The sequence below is a fragment of the Manacus candei genome, unplaced genomic scaffold (genome assembly GCF_025592945.1).
Source record: "Manacus candei isolate 608988 ecotype Guabito, Panama unplaced genomic scaffold, ASM2559294v1 h1tg000056l, whole genome shotgun sequence".
Taxonomy (NCBI): domain Eukaryota; kingdom Metazoa; phylum Chordata; class Aves; order Passeriformes; family Pipridae; genus Manacus; species Manacus candei.
In genome coordinates this window covers 197011-221196 of record NW_026138104.1, presented here as the reverse complement: position 1 = coordinate 221196, position 24186 = coordinate 197011, and the positions used below count along the sequence as shown (strand labels likewise).

The following is a 24186-nucleotide window of genomic DNA, read 5'->3' as shown; positions in this document are numbered from 1 at the left end:
TCACGGAGACTGCAAATTTAATTTAATAAGCCCATTTCATCATCCAGCTATTAATGAAGAATAGCAAGGAATTATTGATAATTATTCTAGGATTATGGCTACCAGCCAGCTCTTCACTAGGTCCTAGCTTCACCTAGGCCACGTTCCTGAGCTTGTTTGTGAGACAGTATTAAAAAACCTTACCATAAAGGAATGACATCTGCTGCTGCACTTCTGTTCTACTTCTGTCTTGGAGGAGGAAACTGAAGACTTGACAAAGTCTTCCCAAAGACTAGCTACCTTCTGCTGTTTTTCAGGTGCTGGTAAGTATTGCTGTGTACACTTGTGCCTTTTGCAATTTCTCAACAGAAGGCCAATAAAATGTAAATAACCTGGATATTCTTTTGAAAACAAGTATTTCCGAGTTTTTCTAGCAGCTTTCCTAATTTATAGTGTATAGGAAGAAACGACTTGAAGTTATTCAATCAATTTTGTGTATGAATAACTTTTCTCATACTCAATATGTTTTTTCCACTATAAAAAGCATTTAATATCTCCCTTTCAGCTTCCTTCTCAGTAATGTATGAAGCAGCTCAACAATTATCTAAGTTTACTTTATGTACCTTCACCATCATTGTTCAAACTTTGCAACATTCTCTTCCAATACTGTATTATTTCTTGATTTTCCTTACTGGAACTAAAAAATAATAATCTTAAAAAGCCTCTTTAGGAGTTATACTCCTTCCATGGCAAATAGTCTACTGTTTGGTTATCATTTTTCTTGTGTTTGAGAAAAATGTTCCCATTTATTTTCATTTACTTCATCAACATTATTTTCTTTTCATTTCATTTTTAACATGAAATATGTTGTAGACAATTTCCAGAAACAGTTTTTTAACAGTATAAAAATGCTATTTAACTGTTCAGTGCTGTAGAATCAATATCTGAGAAAACATACATATATATAGACACACAGTTTTTTTTAGGAAAGCAAGTGTAACTAGTAGTATTAGCATTCTAAATTAATGAATTACATGTACCTAAATAATTATCTCATTACTTTTAGTTCTGTAAGGCCTGGAGTTCTCTGGCCATTTATAGCATTCACTGCTAGTGAAAACAAATATGGTGGTTTCACTGGGCTCACCCCTAATAGAATTTAGCCTACATAGCAAAATCCTTTCACAACCTTAAGCATGTCTGGTAGATGGAAAAAAAAGTCAGTCACAATAAAGTGTAACTGGCAAAGTTGTCTGGCCAGGCTGGCCAAACTTGCACCTGTACTTCTACAAACATCATTTTAATGCAATAATAAAATAACTCACCAGAGAGATTTTACACCAGTCAATATGAAATTGAGTACGAAATTTTTTATCACAGGTTATTACAGGTTCCATTTCTTGACTGCACCTCAGCTGATTTTGTGGGTTTTCCACTTCTCGTAAACAGGAAGAGAATGGAACATCTGCCCCAACCATCACATACACACTGCAGAAAAAGAGGAGTGACAGACCAGCAGGATGTCTCACAAATCCCCAAAGCACAATTATATACTCTTCCAAACATTATTGCTGTTTACAGCAACATTCAGCTGTTCTTTAAAGACTGAAATTACTTTTAAAAATTATTTTTCTTCATAGTGTACTTTATCTAAACATACGAAAAACTGACTGAAATCAAAAGGATTTTTCTAGCTGCACATTACAACATACTCTGTTTTGCCACATAATGGAAATATTTGCTTACCAGCAGAAGTGTCAATTTCCATGCAGTCACAGAGCTCCAGGTGTAGGTTCCTCATATAAGTAAATCAGTACTACTTTTGAAAATTGGATTAAAATAGTGTCATTTTATCTTAAGGAAATCTTTAGTCTTGCTCATCATAGTATTTCTGAAGAGTTTCCTCTCATGTTTTCAAACTAAATTCACAATGACTAGTTATTTCTAAACCTAATACTAATATGAATCTGCCAAATCCCCAGCTCTTCCTAAAAGATTCCATACTGTAGCTATGCTCTGCCAACAAAAGTTGCTTCAGAATACTGAAAGCTGAATGTAAACTTAATAATTCATTTAGCATTACCATACATAAAATAAGAGCTACTACACTAATTGTCATATTTAGATATATAGAATGCTGCTGGAAAATACAGTCTGCTGAACCGGGTAATAATGTACCAATGGACCCTGAAACAGAAATTAGGTCCTGGTTGCCACTTGGTATATCAGGCATTATCTAACTAAATATTTGAAGTGTAGCCACTTGTATTAAGTGGTTCTGCTATTACTCTGGCTAATACAGAAATGACTTGCTTCCTTTAAATGTGCTCAAAACCTCCAGATACACAAAAAGGCTCTGAAACAAGATTTTCTGCACCCATCTCAGATTTTGAACCTTCAGCCCTTTCTCGGATATTATTTGACACCAAAATATCTAAATTATCTAAAAATAAACAGGTATCTTTATTTTCACCCTGGAAAATACTTTGAAAAGACTGAATCCTTATTAGTTTCCAAGAGAAGTACAGTATTTCAGAACAGAATTTATGGTTACGAATCAGAACTGGAAATAGTGCATTCCTGAAGTTTACAGTAAGTGACCTGAGCTCCCCAGATACCTCAGCTTATGACTTTCAGAAGAAAGTCCACAGTGCTCCAGAATCACATAACTAACTGACATTAAGTAAGAGTACAGCTAGAAATTACACTGTTACATGCTAAATGCTTTTAGAAATTTAAGTGTCCCTGTAACCTAAGCTCTATCACATCTTGCTTCAAAATTCTGAGTTTCATGAATTGGAAACCATTAAAAACTTGAAAAGCATGCCAAATGCTCAGAAGTAAAACTGGAATTACAAAATAAGCCAATTTACTACCAACTGGTTCATAATTAATGGAATTTGTTAGTATTCCTTGGACTGTAACATCAAACAGGAGCTGTTGCCTGTTGTAATGGTATCTATCATAGTAAACCTGTACTACAATTAGGGCTCAGAACACCAGTAAACTTATTATATCTAATTCCAAAATATAAAGCAGCAATTGCAAAATTTCTAGAAAACCTGAAAAATATTAAGCTTTTCAGTAAGAAAACAAAGTGTAAAGCAAAAACAACCGACTGACACATGTGCTTACCCCTCTTTCATGTCATTAATAGGAAGTGGAACTCTCCCTCCCCTGTCAAGGGCTGAAGTGATGTTTATAGCATTCAAGCGCTCTGGCTGCCACACATTTTTCACTGCTCCGAGGAAGTCACCAAGAACTTCACTTGCTAACATTTCTTCTACATTCATATTCCTTATGAAGAATTCCGCTTGATATGGTAAAGGAAAATCTAGTTGTGATGAAAGAGTGTTGCATTAAACAAAGGCTCCAATATCTGAAGTAATGATTAATGTAATACTACTTTAAGATTATACAGCTTTCCAAAATTCTTGTATTTGAATTAGTTCATTTGAACCTAATGTGACTATATTTAATTCAATAGTGAGTACCATTAGCTGTTACTCGAGCTGAAAATCTTCAGTTATTTATAAAGCAACTGGGACTGGAGAAGAGGACTGGAGGAAAAGAGTCTCACCTGGTAAAACCTCATGAAACAGATAAAATTACATTCATGTTAATTTGGGGGTCAAAACTGATCTGCAGCAACAATGGATTCCAACCCACAACACTCCATAATGTAAATAGGTAAATATGATGAAAAGAACTAATTTTAAGGACTAAATGTCTATATATGCCTTAACCTGTTTTTTTCTGAATCTGCCTACATAAGTGTTCTTTGCATAAGGCACATGCAGAACTAAGAAAACTAAACAACATGCAGAAAGAGAGGGAAATCCTTAATGTAAAGTCCATTTGAAAAGACAGGGAGAAATTTAAAATTAAAACCAGTTTAATTAAAAACAAAAAAGCTAACTTTTTTTTACGAGTGAGGAAAAACAGTCCTGTATGACAGAAATAATCCATCTTAAATTAACAAAATGAATTAAAGCAGGAAAAATTCTCTTATTTCTCCCTTGTGCCCCTGCATTTGGCTTGAACACCAGACAACTATTTTACAGTATTTTTTATCTTGAAAAACCAAAGCTTATGAGACGGCTTTGCTTATTCAGTTCAAAACACAGTAAGCTATTTTCTGTACATACCTTCTGCTGACATTATATTAATGATCAAATTATGTCTTGCTGTCTCAAAGGTACGCCTGTTGTACGCAGTGATCTGGAGTGAAAAAGAAATGATTGCAAAACAATGCAAAAATAAAAATCAGGTAAATGAAACATCCATGAAAATTAAACTGGTAATTCAGAAACACTTATCACCTTTTAAATGCTTTGCCTCCTTATTTTGAAATGTATGAACATTCATTTGCTAATATAAAATAAAATTTGAAAGGTAAGGTCAATTTATTTAATGCAGTACTACCTTCAAGTCAGAATACTAGAGTTTTCTTGACTAGTCTGTAGCCAAATACAATTATCCAAGAAATGTATGTGAAAATAATATTTTGGCCCTGACAGAAGTGTTCTACCACACACGTGTATTCTTTCTTTTCTGTTTTCTTTAAGAACAACCATAAGCAACCATTTTCCCATCCAGCCTCCAAACCCCTCCATCAATACTGTAAGATCTACATTCATTAATAGCTCCTAGAGAACTAAACTAGACAGAGATTTTTTTTTTAAAGCAAAAAGTGTTGGGATTCTCATCTCTGAGACAGGGGTTTAGTTTTAGCTCTAGACCCAGTAAAGTCATACTCCATTAATGGATTCACAAATGTTGCTCCAACGTAAGTAGTTTTAAAAAAATCTTGAAATCTGTAACTATAGGGGAAGTGAAAACTAGGGGGTAGATGCAACATTCTTGCATCTTATTTTTGGAAACATACACCTTCATGATTAAAATATGCAAGTATACCAATCTTAAATTTTAAATATCTAGGATGCCTGAAATGTGTGCAAGTGGTTACTTCCCAGTGGTGACTGTACTCCAAAGTTATACTATATCAAGTGCTCATTCATAAGAAACACTGAATGAGGCAGGATATCAGTATAAATATGTACTTTTTTTTGTACCTTTTTCCCCCTGAAAGTTGATAAATCTTTTATGAAACAAACTTACAAAAACTAATCTTCTTTCTAATTTTAGACTTTATTTCACTCATTTCAGAGACAAAGGAGAGGCAGAGGAGTGACAATAGTGACAGAACTATGTTGCTTCTCAGCAAACAGCTACAAACTATTGTGACATTGACTGTTAAACAAACAAAGTAACAGATGTTGCACTTTTTTAACGTATTTGAATGAAAAGGAAAAATGCTGTGGAATATCTTCTGCAGGTTCATTTAAGTGGAGAAGGAAAAGCTTACCTGACACAATTAGATCTTGTGTATGTAACAATTTCATTACAAAATTAACAGAAAATATATTTCTGAGATTTCTCCAATCCTCAATTCTGTTAATTTTTCAAAGGGTTGTAACAGAAGTTACAAATCCCCTGGTTGTACAAGCTTTATACAGGAGCACAACAGTACCCACTTTGAGCCTGCACTCCAGCAGTGGGAGCTGCCAGTGTGGCCATGCCCCAGCACCAAGGAATAGCAACAGCAGCAGAGATTGCCCTGTCCTGAATATTCATTCAAACACAAACTGTCTTTGCACAGCTTTCATAGGAGCTGAGCTCAAGAATGTTACCTGCTGTACTGCAGTGCTGTGCATAATGTTAGGCTCTTCTAATCATGAGGTCTCCTCCAATTAATTGACCTACCCATGACATCCCCTCAGGACACGATGGAAGTTATACTCAGGCCAGGAATATACAACCACTCAGATGGCACTAGGAAGTAGATCAAATGCCATCTGCCCTCCTCACATACCATAGAATTTATTCAAAAGCCACATCTGACACTAGGACTGCAAAGAATTAACTTGTATGGTAGGCAACATTTAGTTCAGATATAAGCTTGGGGTCATGCTTAGAACAGAGGTCTTGATATAGATCCTAGAATCTAAAAGCACATGCCATTTAAAAACTGGCAATTTTAAATAATGGCTTCCTCTACAGAAAGCTAAGCAGAGTCTGTAAGAGCTTCTGCACATGATTAATTCTCAGATGTCATTAGTCCTGCTGAAATCAAAACTGAATCATGTATATAAAATTAACCATGGGTGAAATTAGCTACATTATAACTTAACATCCAGAGGTGCCATTCTTGAGGAAGAAAAACTATATCAAATGCAATTTAGAAAAAAAACCACCATTAAGGGTCTAAGACAAATGTACTAGTGCTGCAGCAAAATGGCTGGAGCAAGATAATGTGCAGATTTCTTAAACACTGTGAACCACACAGTGCCTGATTCAGTCTGCTGTCTATGAAATACATGGCAGAAAACATACTCCTTTTTCCCTTTCAATTGCTGCTCAATGAATAAGTAGCACTTTTAAACATTTGGATAGCTAACTGTCAAAAATAAAGTTTTGTCATGGTTAACACTTTAATGAACAGAATTACATACATGTAAGTGCTAACTAAAATATAACAATAAACATGAATAATAAACAAGGGAATACTTGATGAAAAGGAATTAAAAAACCCCAACAAACCAAAACTAACATAAAGCCCCACAACTGTTTATTGACTCAAACCTATTTTCCAGTGGGGAGAAGTCTGTCCCACATTTAGGTTGAATGTTACAAAGTTCAGAATTCAGTTATTCTTCAATTACAGTTGTTTACTAAGATTTTTTGTCCTGTATTTTAAATAAAATTTTTATATAGTCATCATTAACTGAATGCCTCTTGGAAAGTTAAAAAAGACAAAAATCAAAAAGTATTGCATGTAGAAGTATTAAGCTTAACTAGTTATTGCTACTTATTTGTTACACCTTAAAAGTAAACTATAAAATGTCATACAATCTGTCTTTCTCTCAAAAGAGGATAAAATGGTACCCAAGAGAAAATGTTAATGTCACAAGTCTGTCCCTGCCTTACAATCTTTTATATAACTATTGTAATTAACTTTTCAAAAATAAGGGGCAATATTTGTTGACAGTTCTGAATACTACACTCTAAAACTTTTTGAACATTTGAAAGAAAATACCTCAATGATGGTTGGTTTGCCCACATTTTCTACAGTTGGTGAGCCATACAGCACTCCATCACTGTATGGTGTCCTTTGTATATAGCGGAGCCATCCAGGTCTGTCAGGGTAACCCATTAAATTGGTATTAAATGTTATAGGATCATTACTTATTTCACCTAGATAAGAAAAATTATATTAGAATATTTACAAGAAAATGCTATATGCTTTGATTTTGATGTTTCCACTAGAAAGTCTTATTCTGGCTGCCAGTTATGTTTTCTGAACCTTTCCAAAATGAAAAAAAAAATTGCTAACCTTTACTATATCAGAAGTATGTGAACTCCAACTTAGCACTTTTAAGTATTAAGAAATTCACACATGAAAAGTGTAACCAACTGCAGAGATAATATACTGGCACTTCCTACAGTCCTGGCCAACTGAGTGCATGTTCAGTAACTAGCGGGTTTGATTTTTAGAGCTCAGTTCCACATAGAACTGAAGCATCTCACCTCCTCACAGACAAAAGCACAAAGGTTTCAGTCCTTTAATTCTCTCCCTGTCCCAAGTTTCTTTTATGTTTTTAATGATGGCTCCAGGTACTCAATGTACCAGGGAGGGCTTACTGTAAAGAGTGGCTGTGTAATCACCAATGCCTGAAAGCTTCTGTTAGCATCAGGACACACACACGCGTCTTCAGCACCTACAGCCTGGCAGTCATTTTTCTTCAGCAAACACATTGATTCAAAGAAGGGCCAGACATTCCTGTGAAATGGATCCACTGATGGCTACTAAATACAATGGTCCAGCTGCAATCTGTAAAAGTCCCTCAAGTCAAACCACTACTTCCATTCTTGTGGTTCTCATTGATACTCTTAAAAATGCCTGAGTCTGACTTGTTTATTTTAGCTTTTGTAAATGAAATCAAGCATGGCTGAACTCTACCAGATCCCCACTGCTGAGGCAGCATCCAGCTGAGGCACAGAATCCAGTCAAATCCCTTATGAGCCTGCAGACACCTCTGCCTCATGCTCCAACTCAGCTTTCAGATGGCAACAGCAGGCACTTTAGGACAAATGTTGAGAGAAGAAAACAGGCAGGCTGGCACAGAAGGCAGAAACTGAGCCCACTGAGGAATGAACAGCTGTCATCTCCTCCAGAGAGGAACAAAAAGACTGAGACCTCTTGCCAGGTTAGTCTTCAGGTACACATTTACACATCTGGTCATGAGTAAAATTAACCAGAACCAGACCAAACCAGCACTCGGGTGTGTAACACAACTTCCCTCGCAATTCTCTCAGGACATCTCAGTAACCTAATCTATCACATTCATAACAAAATTCCCAGCATCACAAATAATTCAGGGAAAATTCTGAAAGCCACCTGGGAGACATTCTGGTTAGCCCTTCCTTCATCAAGGAATTATGCTAATTATCCAGCAGACAAAAATAAAAGGACCATGGTAACATCTGGCCTTACAGTGAATTTCTGATATGATCACAATCATCTATGGGGACAGCAATTTCAGTAGGATCTGAAATCAGATTCCTATTGCCAGGAATGTTGAGAGAGGTTGCAGCTGTAAGGACAATCCATCATTAGTAAAATTTCCAGGTTCCTTCCATCTGTTTGCCAAATCTGGGAGGAAACTGGGACAGAGGCAAACTTCACTCTGCCAGTCACCATGACATAAATGAAGACTCAGGTATTCATGTCAGAAAAAACATCAATTTTTCAAAGAGAAGAAATTTTTAAAACATTTGGGTTTACTTATGACAAAATTTAAGCAATGCTAACAGAAGCTTATTTTTTCTTTAAAGTGAGTCTTGATAACAGCACTCTCAAATCAATTCAAGAGCTTATTAATGAAACAGGTTTTGATTATGTGTGCACTGTACAGGTACTACATGTTTTTCATATTTTATAGGAAAATATGGTAGCCACATTTACCTAAATTGGATATATTTATATATTTATTATACCTTTTTATTGTAGATAAACATGTAGGGCTGAATGGTTTCTCTTTCTCTTCCCACCCTCCAGATTGCTTACACATATTCTAACCTGCCAATGATCAATCTTTTAGCTTTGGTGTACACCAAAATACCATACTTAAGAAATCACAGGTCCTTCTCTAAAAACAAATGCTTACTAACATTAAAATGTTTCTAAATGTAGGAAAAAGGCTGAATCCAAAGGAATATTTGTTTTAAATTAAAGAAAACATTACTATGTAGTCTCACATTTGCTTTAATCTCCTATTTTGTCTCATGTTTACTATATGCTTTCAAAGTCCTCCTTCATATAGACTAACGGATACTATGTCTGAGACAGTGATCAGCTAAAGGGCAATTTTAACAACATAATTATTAAACGTCCACAATTTCATATTTAATGCAAAAGTGAATAACAGGAACACTTCCTAATATCATATATATATATATATATATATATATATATATATATATAATGTATGATTACGCCTTCCAAATTAACTACATTTTTTCACAACACACAGTTATATGCATCTTTTCACAAATTATCACAAACCAGAATATTTTAGAAGTGTAAGACCACATATTTTATTTAATTTGAATATATTTCAATAGAAACTAAAACCTGTCCTTTTTATGTTATATGTTGAACTCTAAGGTACACTAAGTAGACTTCAATGTCTTAAAACAGTAATTTTTCTACATTTGTATATAATATGGAAGATCTTAGCATCCCATACCAGGCTTTGGGTAAGGAGGAAATTCCCCCTTAAAGTACTCTCTCTCCAAAACATGAACAAACAGGACTCCAGCAGAAGGGTATACATTCCGATCAGAGTGCACCCTAGACAGAATCGTGTACACTGAAAAGCAGAAGGAGAGATAAGAGACAGAAAAAAGGCAAAAATGAGACATGCTATAGGGAAGTCCATGCATTTCAACAGCAATGCGGGCATCGGGAAAGGAAAGCAACAAATATTAGATACCTGTTTATTAGTTTTTTAAAAGGTTACAGAGATTGAAGAACAGAATGCAGGGCAAACCTTTTCTTTGCCCAACAGGATCCTTTCCAAGACTGCAGTAAATAAACCTGTCTATGTTAAGATTTCAGAAGTTATACAAGCTCTTAAATTTTATTGTTATAAAAAAGAGGAAGGCTACTGTAATTTTATAGTTCATTTATTTGTGGTATTACATGAATAAAAATACATTAAATTATGACACAATCATGTTTCCTTGGTTTTTACATAAAAAAGGAACACGAGGAATACAGAGAAACCTTAGCAATTCATGGTACTGATTCCCCACTGACTGGAAACAGCAGATTTTTCAGTTCTTATGCAGAAAAGAACAAAGCAATTCACTTCAGCTGACTTCTCTGAGTTCTTAAAGGCAGAATTTCTCAGACCAGCAGGTTCAGATAACATACATCTAAAATTTTGGTTAGAGAGTTCATTAGTGAAGACATTGTGCTTGTATTGAAGGATAAAACAGAAGGACATGGATAATTATAGGCCAGTCAGATGAAACTAATTCCAAACAAAAAAAAATGAAGCCCTGTTTTACAAGAGTAAGAATTAAAAGTCTAAAGGGAAATTAATTAAGAACAACCAGAATATGTAAAAGCAATATGTTATTTTTTTGTTTAGTACAAAATTAGTTGATAAAGGCATATCTTTTTTTAGGTATAACATATTCAAGGCTGTACTACATACAAATTTTAATGAATTAGAAGAAAAAAGAAATTATTATGATAAATTGGATAAGAAACCACTTTAATGACAAGTTTCAAAATTTAAGTATAAATGGAGAGTACTGATCTAATAGGTGTTTCTCATAGTATCTTAATAAGATATAATATTAATATTTTTATTACTATTGAATTTTACGTCAATGCCCTGAAAGAATCGATCATTGCTAATAAATTTTGTCAGGGACATGAGGATCACAAAAGTGGTAAATAAAGATGGTAAGTCACAGATAGACACACACAGCTACCTGCCTTGCTTGCTGAATTGAAAGAAACTTTATGAGAAATTACATGTCTGAACAAAGACTATAGGCCATACAGCATGGAGATGCTGTCACTGGGAAGAGTGACTCCAAAAGAGTCTTCAGAGTCATTGTAACAAACTCCTAGGAACAAACTCCTAGGTTCTAGAAGATAAAGGGCTAATTGCAACACTTTGATCAATAAGCACGACATATTTGAAATATGGACCAAGCTCATGTAATTTTTTCATGCTGGTGTAATTTTTTAATCCTAGTATAATTTCCCCAGCCTTATATCAACCTTCTTACTGGAGATTTGCTTAAAAAGACACTGCTAATTAGGCATTAATCACAGGCATTCTAGCCCTCTCACCACGTACTCTGTATGGAATCTATCTCACCTAATTTTAGATGCCTACAGAAAAAACATCCACCACTGAGTTAGTCAGGCTCCTTTTATAGTCAGTGGAGAAGACACAGACGCTTCTCGGGGTTGATTAATTTGATTTCTCTTGTAAAATGAGATTAATCATGTCCTATATTCCAGGCTATGGTGACTAGATCTCCATGGACTGCAGAGGCACCTGAGAGGAGATGCAGACATCTGTAATGTAGACCTCCACATTTAGTTACGTACTTCCCACTCTTCAAGCTTAATATTGCAGAATTAATAGTCTCAAGTTCTGGATATATTAGTCATCAAATTTCACAGCATTTGCTTTTTCCCATTTTTGAAAACTGCTTTTAACACAGTTCTGAACAGAATATTTTTCTAATAATTTTATCTTAGTGATAAAATTAAAACAATCCTGAAATTTAAATTTATTACAATTCTGTGTGGTTAATAAACCAGTTACTGTAATTTTCATTACATAAACTTAAGTACAGTAACATTGCTCTTTGATTTATTTACTTAAAATTAGTAAATGATGATCCAAAAAAACCTTTGCATTCAATTCTGTGAATGAGCTGTAAAAACAGAAGGAAACTAATTAATTTCCTTTAACATATTTTCAAGAAAAGCTGAAAAAGTACAATAACAATAATAGAGCAGAAAAGCTGACAAAAACATGGTGGCTGGTTGACAATGCATCACATACCTAGAAAAATCTATTTTTCCATTTCTGATGCTTTGCCTCAACAATGAAAATCCATTTCAAACAGGAAGAACAGTGAAAAAGTAATGTACCACAAGCATAAGTTTCTCCATGATGAATAGTTTCAAAAAAAAAAAGAAGGATAATAGCAGTTACTGGAAAACCCCATATAACATTTATTTCGTCTGTTATAGGAAACCTATTGCCACCAATAAACACCTGCCCATCCCTAGCAATGAAACATCCCCAGCTGCTGAAGTAAGTATGACAATAAGGATTTGATGCAGATATAAAACACTGATCTTGGTGGAATTCTAGAAACATCTCTCAGAAGAGAAAAACCCACAGATCTATTTTATCTTGGAATGACAAACACATTGTAATGACACAAGTATAGAGATTAAGAATTCAAAAGTTCTTGCTCCCCTTGTAAGAGAAGCCCTCTTCTTTTTCCCCTACGAAGTTTCTTCAAAATTAGAAGGAAAATGATGAGTCTTCAGCCCACTACCTCTATCACTCCAGCTTTTCAATAATGAAACAAGTGAAATGCTATTTTCTTCACAAGTCTTTTCATAAGACTTCCTGAGAATGGAGATGAATGTGTAATCATCTTAGGTGATCTCGGGATGAAAGTGATTATGCTTAACAACTTCTAGATGCTAATCTAATACAGCAGACTGCCAGCTGTGAATTGCCTGGGCAAATTCCCTGTGGTAGACAAAAATCTCAATGAGATTGTGAAAGGCTTCTGTAAAACTAATATGGGAAATTGAAAATCTCCACTACATAGGATCACATCAGATCCCTGCTAAAAAAAAAGACAGTATCAGCTACATTGACAGCACTTTCTTCTTTCTTGTTTCCAGATCCCTTTGGAGGCCTTTCCGTAGATCTCAAGGGTTTTTTTGTTGGTCTTGAACATGGGCACAGCCAGGACTTCAGCCAGGATTATAACAGCCTGCATCCCAGAGCCTGTTATCAGATATAAAAACCCCCCATCTCCAGAAATTTCAGAAGGTTCACCATGTTGGTTGAAGCCTGTATCTGGATGATCTTCAGAAAAAAATCCATCTGGAATTTTTTTTCTGGGAATTTCGATGGGTCCTCTCCCCATTGATATTTAGCAGATGAAGCATAATCCCAGAAATAACTTGATCTGGAGGGCAATTCAGACTGTCTGTCTGGATGGGCAACCAGTGCAAAGCTTTTTCTCAGCTAGCATGCAACAGCTACAATATTCCATGTGTACTTGCATAAATGACAGTAAAATCTTTTACATTTATATGTGAGAAGATTTTTTTAAATTGTTACAGAAAAGTTATTGTATTAAGCAAACTGCAGAGGTATCTCCAAGCAACCAGCCATGATAAGAAAATGTGCAGTATTAGATATACACATTGCCATTATTTCAAGCAAAGCTACAGGAATAGGAAAAGTCAGAGAAGACTCACAAGGACACACAGGTTTGTGAATGTTTGAAGATTGAGGAAATGTTAAGTTTTCCAAGCTACTTACCTTAAACCAGCACCCTATTCCTAAAACACGGACATGACTGAATAAACAAGAGTAATATTAAAAGCAGGTTTGACTGAACCAACATGGGATTTAAATTTTCAACCTAAACTCACCATTCTTCTGAACAGCCTTTATTCTGCTGATAATATAACTGTGGGCTCGCTTAGTCGTCCAGTTAACAGTTCCATTATTGCCATCAGCAGAGCTTAGCAAAAAAGCTTTTCAGAATAAAACAAATGCAAAAAAAAAAATTAGATCAACAGAATTCCATAAACAATCTGATCAGATGGGATCAGATGCCTTCTAAACCACGTTTTGGTTTTAGTCAGAGTTTAGGAACCACAGGTTAAAAAAAATGGTGGCGTTTGATTTGAATATATAAACATATAATAATCTTTCTGACAGTCACCTTTTTGACACCTATTTTTCCAAATAAGCTAAGTTTACACTAAATGCCTAAACCTCTGCAGACGCTTCTGCTGACATAATTGTACTAATAATAAAGATGACAAAGAGCATTCTCTGGTAAATGTATTTGCACTGGCAAAATCTCACATAGAGGTAAAAACATATATAAAGTAACTTTCACCAGCACAGTATATTTTGGCCAAAGAAGGGAAAGTAATATAACCAAGAGCACAGCTTTGCTTGTATAACAATGTTTATACAAAAGACACATGGGGCTGATTGCCTTGCCTTGCAGGCATAACCAATAACCAATTTTGAAAAAAGGACCCATTAAAAATGGTTGTCTATATGCCATACAGCAAGGACACAGCCTGAAATCAGCTGGATCTGTGCTGCTGAAGGAGGAAGAAGTTTTGAATGTGGTGAGGAGCAAATGATTACAGGAGAAAACAAGCAGCTGTGGAGCTGACAAAAAGACTCCATTTCGCCAGTAGCAGAACTGCCTGAGAAAGCTCCCTTCTCACTTCCCACTTTTTTGTTTCTGTTATTCTGTGATGAATAATGGATATATCAGCTCTTTGTACAGTTACAAGCCAACTGAAAATGCAGAGGGAAAGAAATGCAGTCAGGAAAGGGAAAGTAGCCATAATAAGTAGTCTTTATTTTCAAATATTTTGGGAGTGAGAACTCATGTCAAACCCCAGTTCAAAGATGTTATTGGATTAGCATCCTAATTTCCTTGTAAAAACAGCAATACCAGAAACATCAAGTAGCAGTACTTGTGTACAGACACACTGGTTTACAGGAAGAAATGAACACTTCTTGGCAAATACTCCAAGTATGTGAATATCATTTACACTAGAAGCTTAAACATCTGTGGAAACTTCTGACCTGCTACACCAGTCAGCTATGACATTAGTGATATTGCATTCTCCAAACAGAATTTAGGAAGCCAAACAGATCCAGCTTAAGCAGTAATGAAGATACACAATACTTAATCTATGCATGTAAGACAGACTTATTAATGATAAGTTACACAAAACACCAAAAACTGAACTGAGGATGAAGTGTAATAAAAAAAATAATGCATTTTTAATGAATTTTTAATTTCATTTATTTACTAAATTTAATAATTTAATTAATGCAATAATTAACATACCAACACAATAACATTTCTAAATTATACATTTCTGTTAAATTTCTTTAGATTTTTAATATACATAAAGGATCTGATTTAACAAAAAACTATTATTTATGTCCACTGGTTTACATATGTCTGGCAAGACAGATAACTTCTTCTCTACTGAACTGATCCACATATATTGAAAATCTTAATATAATATCATCCTAGGGATTATGAAATTCAATACTGCATAAGACCTTCAGTGTAAATGTTAGTAATTCTTGAAATGCTCAAGAAATTCCAAAAAAGGTAAAACAAACTTGTTCCAATATTTCAACAGGATGAGCTGAGCAATTAGCTACAAATCAGCACCAATACCAGACAAAACAACTAATACAAAATTAGGTGACTGAATTACTAAATGAAAAAATAGTATCATAGCTATCACAGTCCTTGTCAAAAGTATTATACTTATCACCATCCTTATTAAGGATATTATCCCACTTTTGACGAGCCCACAAGTTTTTCCTGATAAAGATAGCAATACTGACAGGTTACACTTAGCTATGCAGCTAATCACCTAACATTTTGATTGAGAAAGTAGATACTAAAATAATTTTAGCATATGTAAATGGAATTGAAAAAAAAGAAGAAAGACAAGTTCCACGTGTATTTTTAAACATAAATGATTGGTAAGTGTCTTTGATTTGGGTTCAGAAGTTGTGCTGTGTTTACCTGTGGGGATTGAAGAAGTTACCTGTTTACTTCTCCATGTCATGCTGCATTTTACAGGGGAACTGGAAAAGCAGCCAGTGTGCCTGTTTTCAAATCAGTGTGCCAGTTTACGATGTGGTATTTGCACATATATCACCACCTATTTCATTTCAAATGACAGGTGTGAGAAGCAAGAGAACACAGCTACTAAAAAGTTTATTTGTTATATGAGATTTCTAGTGGGCCTCACAAGGGTCTGGCATTAGCCTTATGCAACTGGAGTGGGGGGGAGAGAGAATGACTTAAATGTATAAAATACAATGAACAGAATTTCCAGATAAAAACAAAGGCTAGGAGGCTGACATATAATAGAGATGACATGCTCCTAACAGAGAACAGTCTGCATTCTCTGGTAAAAAGGTGATCAGTGATGTGCACTTCAATAAAACAAAATGTAACTGCACACCAAGAACAAAGGCAGCAGCATGCCATGCACACCACAGAGCACGCAATTCAGGGATGCTCAACTTTGATAACAACCCAGAAATGTAAGTCAGGAAGTAACTGGTTGAACAGAGGCTTTCAGCAGAAGACTGGTTAGAACAGCTGACGTGTAAACAGCAACATCAAGGAGGAACAGGGAGATTTTATTTTTGTACTTGACACAGATATGATCACTGTTCAAATACTCTGTCTAGCAGAGCCTTCAAGAAGCACAGTGACAACATCACGAAGGCTCTGGGAAGATCTGAATGTGATTAAAGGATGACAAAAGAGGCCTTATACTACAGAATGCAGGGATTCAAACCATGCATTTTATCAAAGAGATAGTTTAGAATTAATTTAATCAGCCTTGTACTCACTCCTAAAAAAATGTTAATAGTGTCAGGCTTTTCGGTTTGTTGCACACATTGCCACAGTTGCTGGAGAACACACCACGGTCTCTAACAGCAGGAATAACTCTGTGCCTGGTACTCAAACAAGCCCAGGTGAAGCACATCACAGTGTTTTCATTTTTCTTTACTTCAATTATATTTTTTTGTAATTAATATTTTAATTTTATTTTACTTTTTTAATTATAATTGCATCAATTTATAACTATAAATTATAGTATTATATAAAGTATATTACTTTATACTACTTTTCCCTTTCTTTAATTTTATTTGCATATGATTTACGCAAAGATTTTAAGTATTACTATTTACCAACAGAGTATTTAACAGAGAAGATACCCGCAACAATTTCTGCCCAGCTAACAAGCAAAAAAGGACCTAAGTATCATGGACCAACTTCACCTTCCCCATTCCTTTACTGCACTCTGACATCCACACAGCATCCTACACCCTAACCTATCCTCTAACTGCTTCTTTGAAGTAGGATCTCAAGTCCATCTCTCCCACTATTAAAGTAGCATGCAGCTCCAGCTCTCAAAAGCTGGCTCTTTCCTTCTCTCCTACACCTCTGCCTTCACCTGGGACCTGACATAAACCTGTGCTTGCTACTTTCATGCCACAGACGAGGACCTCAGGCCATGCTTACACTGCCCCTTACTCTTTTACAGCAGAACTCTGCTCCAAAAAACTACCCTTGTACTCCTCTAGTGCATATCCCACCTGGCTCAGTCTTCCTTCCTGCATCCTGAGCTGGAAGCACAGGTCCATACACAGTGCAGATTTCTGATGGGCTGCCAAGAACTGTGGAGCAGAACAATCAGAAACTGGCACCTCCGAGTTGAAACAAAACATCTGTAAAGAGGGAACTCTCTGCATTGAGGTGTTTGGCCCACACTTCAAATCAGAGCCTGTACCCAGGCAGTTCATGAGGATCCACTGGTGTCCACACTGAGATATTTGCCCAGTAGGTCACACTGTCCATCACAGGAGGCACGAAGTTGCAGCACCACCTACTTACTCTCCCTCCTCTTCCAACCTCCATGCACCTTCCTTTTACCTAATACACAGTACATGGGAGAAACTTACTATGAATGAAAGTGGATTCTCAGTGGAAATTCACATTGAGAGTGGATATTTTCTAACAGATAAAATCCTCTTCAATGACAGCTACTACATAAGAAATAAGAATTAATTTGTGTTAGTTCTCTGCTGCGGATTGTTCAGGTTCCTCTGCACTCCATTTATTTGAACCCTGTAAAAGTCCAAATCAACACCAGAAATGTTTCTCAGCTCTATACTATCTTTGTTCAGTAGGCAATGGTTTTCTACCTGTTCCTGTGCTATTCATTGATTACTGTAACATCTGAACATTTCTCCAAAATCATTCAAGAAAAGTAACTGAATAAAGCATTTTGCCAGTCTCACTGTGAAACTTCAGCACTTGCATTCTTGGGAACGCTGCAAATTAAATACTGAGAGAACAAAAACCTCATTATTTACTAATAAAAGCATTTACCCACCAGCATTCTCCTTCCTACTGCAGGCCTGACAAGAGAACCGAATTGAGTTAGCATTTCCATGAAGGTGAGGAAAACACTGTCAGTTCCTGTGGTTCCTGCCCGAGGCCCACGGTGTAACCATGAGGTATGACCAAGCAACCCTGTAAGCCTGCTATTCCAGGATGCCTCCTACATTTCTATCATCTTTCGATATGAATTATCAGAGTATCCCTGCAATTACATTCCAAATTTCTAAGGTGGCAATTGATCTGAAAGACTAAGGAATTCAGAAAAGTCATCGATCTCAAGACGCTAAGATTTCTGTCTGCTCAGTAGGTTGTTCTTTCTAACTTCTCATCTTCGCGGTTTGGATTGTCACTAAAAATAACTCGCATTTAAAAGGCATTTTGGCTGTTTGTGTTGCAATTGTAACAACATTTAGACACATCATGTTTACATAAACCTTATTTTTTTGGCTTTACATGATGACCGCCATAACTATGCTATTAACAAAACAATGTATCATTTCAACCTATGTAATATATTCATGTTAATTTCAACACAAAGATACTTGCCAGTCAATACTGAAACCATGCCTTCAGCTCTCAATCTGTTGCACTTGGTTTCACACTGAAAACGCTTCAGCAAGATACCCATGCAAAAATTCCTGTCAGGTTAGAGCACTTCTTAGTTCTACTACTTCTTGCTACTTCTACTACTTCTACTACTTCTTGAACTTGCTTGAAAAGCAGTTCAGCTGATTAGGAGGGAGATTAATATTTGCATTCTCTGGTTTCTTGCCTCTTCTCCTCTGTTTCCTTCAAATTCTTACGGAAGTAATCAAAACTAGCAACACCCTCTTTTCCTCTAGAGGTCTGCCAAAGGAGGGCACTCCACACTGATAGTTTCTGCTGTAAATTTATCAGTATCTATTCAAGAAGAGCCCAACAGTTATACCAATATAGATATTCTTGTCCAGGTTTTAAATTATTTTTTCTTAGTTTGCTTGGAAACAATCTTTCATCTAAAGAAAGGGTTTTACTTTGGTGACTGCAACTCCTGAGGTACTTTAATGAACTTCTACCCAAATCTAAAAACACTATGGAGCAAAACTAAGCCTCTCTACACACTGAACAGTTACATGTAGATGTGAATTTCTGCTATAAAGCTCACTTCTTACTGGCTTTGGGACCTCCAAGATGTCTCTCTGTAAGCTATATTGCCTATAAATAATGTGCTTCTGTAATGAGAAGCACACTAATGGAATGGCTACCCTTCCCCTTGTGTAATTACTTATTCGAGCAAGTACTCATTGATAATAGATTTTATTTATTGATCTGGGTCAGATTAGTACAAAGACTTGACAGGCAACATCTTCTCAGGCAGACACCTAGAGGCTCTCTGAAGGAAACCTCTTTCTCTGTCCTTACGTTTGCATCCAGAAAAGCAAAAAGGGCAGGTCTGCCACGGCTTTAGTCTGAAAACACCCATCATCTGTGAAATGTTCTGCCTCCTTGTGCAGGGTGTGGCTGAGCAACAGAGTGTTGCCAACAGCCCTTGTCCTGTCAACAGTGGGACAAGTGTAGGGATACACAGATTTCAGTGAACAAATTTTGTGCATGTATTAGTTTTCAGCCGATGACCCAATTCACATTATCAGTGTACAAGTTACTCAATGCCAAGGAAAGCAGTGAAAATCCCTAGCCATGGAAGGGCAGAAGAATGTTTTCTGGTAGCAATGTAGCTGTGATAGATTACCGTGACCACATAACCACAGCTTCCAAGGTGGGAACTAATGAGCTACTTCCCCTTTTTGACCCCTTTATAATAGGGAAGAAGGAAGATGACTCCATCATTCTAAAACTCCCTATTCCTGGGATGAAAGAGCAGTTCCAGGGACAACATGGGCACTGACAACTAACTCCTTAAGTGCAGAAATACAGGGAAAAAACACTGGCCACAATCATTTCAAACATTTTGATGACCACCCTCTCTGCGGAAGCAGAATATGAGGGCAATTAATTGCTCTGCCAAACTAATATGACAGACATCTCTACTACTGTAATCTAGCAAGATTCTATGAAGTCTGTTATTATGAAGCCAAAGAACAACTAACTAATTTGCATTAGAAATGCTTAATCCTAAATGTCACTTCCCACAACAAAGTCCCATTTTTTCCTATCCGTGGAGGAGAATGATCACCAGCTAGCATTTGAGAGTCAATACCTTCAATTTGAGTACTATATTAGCCCCCTTGGAGCAACTGTTGAACTTCTGAAATCCTCTTACACCCTTAAAACTGTTAAATCTCTTGAAATCTCTGCATTTTGAAATAATGTTTTGCTACGAGGAAGATAGGGGAGCATTAAGAGGGGGACAACCCAGACTTCTGACAGCAGCTACCCGCTTCCAAAAAGTCTTTACATTTCATGCATTTTTAAGAAATGCAAAAAGCATAAGTTTCTTCTGTAGATCAAGTTGTACAAAAGAAATGGGAAAAACTAATCTGTATTAGTTGAGGAGTACTAAAAAAAAAATCTATTTACAAATCCTGTGCTACTTCTCATGTTCCATTTTGTCTGCAAGATGTCTTTTGCCTCGTTAAATAATGCTGCTGTACTGTAGACTCTCCTGAAGACCAGGATTCAAAAGAACAGATTTTAATGCTGGGCTACGGCTCATCCCAGAGCCAGCAGACAAGGTTGGAAGTTCTTTGCTTAAGGAGAATGGAGGGGATCTCAGGTGAGCTCCTGGGACATTTTGCATCATTCAGATCAGGAACATACTACACATCTCCACCTTGATGAAGAATAAATTTTGTATAAATATTTCTTAAAAGAATGTAGCAGAACTAAAGTTCATGCCTCCTTCTATACATCAGTTTCAAACCATGTATTCTTCTGTTTTAACTAATGAAATCCAACTGAACCAAGCTTAGAAAGGTCTGAATTTGAAGTGGAAAAGTTATCACTAAAAAACCTTAAGAACTCTTCCCTTTCGAAGTAGCCTGGAAAGGACATGTGGATTAAGCTCACAACTCAGCTTCTTTCTGTTGCACTTTTTAAAAGCCATTATTTCAGTTGACACGGAAAGTTTATCTTAACTTCTCCTAGTTCTTTCTTGGTTGCTATCCCACAACCAGTCATGGAGGGGGAGGCAGAAGAGGCAGGAAGAATTTCCACTTAAGGAGTAAGAAGTACCTTGCATTTAACAAATGCAAAGTTTTATCCTCACATTGAACAACTTCACACTTAGGTTCTTACCACATCTTAAATGTAACCAATGCTTCATGTCAATTCTGATGTCAATATCCTATGACAAGCATGGCCATACACTTAAAGAAGCACTAAAAGCATACCCAGACAGTATTTGAGAGGATATGGAGCAGACTGCTTGCAGATGACACACCATCAACCTCTCGGACGTCAAAATAAGCAAAAGAAATAGGATTTCTTGCTGTTGGCTTGCTCTTGGTGTAACAAGTCTTACAAAGGCACTTCTGCAGCTGGGCTGCTGTTAAGTGGTATCTGTATTTCAACGTGAAGAACCTTGTGGGTGTGAAACCTGCCTACTGCATGAAAGCCAATATTTACATGCATTACGGACCAAGATCCAGGCTTTTTTCTGCAGTTGTAATTCTGACACAGCTGGATTAAATGGTCAGATGAGACATGAGGGGGAAGAGGGGCAATACGAAAGCCAACCCCGCACCCCCAACAGCCCATCCCTCGGGTAAGGCACCGGGTCGAGGGAGCGGAGAAGCGCAGCGGGCCAGGCCCAGTGCCCGGGAGCGGAGCCGTCCGCGCCATCCAGCGGCTCTGAGCCAGGCCTGGCTTGCAAGCCCTCCCGGCAATCCCGCTCCACCCTGGCCGGCCGCCCCTGGGCTCCCTCAGCCCGGGGCCCCGCCGGCCTCGGGCGCTGCCGCCGCGCCGGGAGGGGCTGCGGCGGGTGAGAGGCGGGGGCGCGCAGGCCGCCATCCCTGCCCGCCCGCGGAGCGTCCTCGGGAACCGGGAGCCACGGGATGGGGAGTGCCGAGGCAGCTCGGACCCCGCACCGCCAGGAGGCACAGGGCGGGGGGAACGGGGCGCGCAGCGAGCCGCAGCCGAAGGGCAAGGCGGGGGGCAGCGGCGCCGGCGGGAGGGGACGAGAAGCCCGGGGCGAGGGGGCACCGCGGCGCAGGCCGGCGGCTGCCGGTGAGGCCCTATCCCGCTCGCCCCGGGGAGACGCGCCGGGACCGACCTGTCAGCAGGAGGGTGGTGAGGGCGCTGTGCGGCCACGGCCCCGCCGCGCAGCACCGCATCGCTCCCCGCTCCTCCGCCTGCTGCTGCCGACACCACCACCGCCGCCGCATCCTCCGTGCCGCGAAGTGCCACCACCGCCGCCACTGCCACTCCTGCCGCCGCCGCTGCCTCGCCCCGCGGCGGCCGCAGCATCCTCCCCCTCCCGCTCCGCTCCTCCCCGCCCCGCCCCTCCGGCCGTCTCCTGGCAGCGCGGCCGGGACGTGCCGGGCATGCCGGGAGGAGCCGCCCGCCGCCGAGGAGGGGTGGGAGCGGGAGGAGGGATGGTCCCTGCGCGCTTCCTGGGCAGGGGGCCGGCGGGACACGGTGCTCCCGTGGGCTCCTGGTGGGGTTGGGGGCTGCCCCCCTCCCGTCCCGCGGGGCAGATGTGGCGGGACGAAGCCGTGGTGCGCCGGGTCGGAAGGGGAAGGCAGGGCAGCTGCTGAGGCACCTCGCTGCTCCCCTTGCCCAGCCCCATGCTCTCCCTTGAAGCCGGGACGCCTTGAAGACGTCGTGGCGAAAGCTCTTGCAATATCAGGTTTCTGAACATCTTACCCCATCTTACTGGAGAGGTTCCAGCGGAGGGTCACAAGATGATTACAGGTCTAGAGCATCTCTTATGAGGAGAGTCTGTGAGAGCTGGGCCTCTTCAGTCTAGAGAAGACCAAGAGGGATCTCATTAATGCATATAAATATCTCAAAGGCAGGTGTAAGAGGACAGTGCTCACCTCTTTTCAGTGGTGCCAGAGACAGGACAAGAAGCAATGACCATAAACTAAACCACAAGAAGTTTCACCTCAACATGAGGAAGAACATCACGTTGGGAGTGGTAGAGGACTGGAACAGGCTGCCCAGGGAGGTCGGGGAGTTACCCTCTCTGGAGACATTAAAAATCCACCTGGGCGCATTCCTATGTAATGTGCATTAGGTGACCTTGTCCTGGCAGGGCAGTTGGATAAAATGAACTCCAGAGGTCCCTTCCAACCCTAACAATTCTGTGATTCTGTGAGACCAGCAGTAAAGTAGGATAGGACACCTGGCAGGCTTGCCTGGTGCATGCAGATGTGGGTGTGCTCTTGGAGGCCATTGTGACAAAAGCCCTTGCCACAGCATTTTTCTGAATATCTCACCCCATGTTAAGCCTAGATCCCTATTCTACATGTAAATCCAAAGTGGTTTGGTTTTTTCAGCATTCAACAGCTGCCCCTGCAGCTGGTGGAATTGTCAGTTAGGTGTCTGGAGGGAATGGTCAGGGTGTCAGCTCCAGGCTTCCCCATGCGTTGTACCCAGTTTCCTATGTCAGGTCCAACCATTCCATGCTGCCTCACTTCACACTGTCTGCATTATGCTTTCTGGACTAATTGCTGATTTTTGACTGCCATTTAATGTCTGTGGCATAGCCCAAAATCTATGGCAGTGTTTGCTGTGCTGTGGAAGCAAATCCCCCTGTGGAGGAAGGAAAAATATTGTCAAAATGCAGTTCTTGGGTACGGTGATGAATTTTGTGGGTAGGTGCATGTATATATCATATATAACCACTTAAGAAAAAGTGCTATGTAAATACACATTTTTGTTCAGAGAGCTACTCAGCTTTCTGTATGGCACATATAAGAATAG

General features: G+C 38.5%; 1 protein-coding gene across 8 annotated transcripts in view; it reads right to left on the bottom strand.

Annotated features, from left to right (window-relative positions):
* Positions 1–22717, bottom strand: part of SGCE (sarcoglycan epsilon) — a 33608-nt gene extending 10891 nt beyond the window's left edge. For 2 of the 8 annotated variants that reach the window (XM_051802615.1, XM_051802618.1), the window contains exons 1-7: positions 22532–22716; positions 13769–13873; positions 9792–9914; positions 7079–7236; positions 4128–4200; positions 3115–3313; positions 1305–1467 (exon numbers count right to left, since the gene is read on the bottom strand). In XM_051802615.1, the coding sequence (XP_051658575.1) occupies positions 1305–1467; positions 3115–3313; positions 4128–4200; positions 7079–7236; positions 9792–9914; positions 13769–13873; positions 22532–22643 (933 nt within the window). In that variant the 5' untranslated portion in view covers positions 22644–22716. Of the gene's footprint in view, positions 1–1304; positions 1468–3114; positions 3314–4127; positions 4201–7078; positions 7237–9791; positions 9915–13768; positions 14586–22531 lie in introns of those variants that run through there. The other 6 variants (XM_051802616.1, XM_051802617.1, XM_051802622.1 and 3 more) reach the window with 6 other exon arrangements.
* Positions 22718–24186: the final 1469 nt, after the last annotated feature.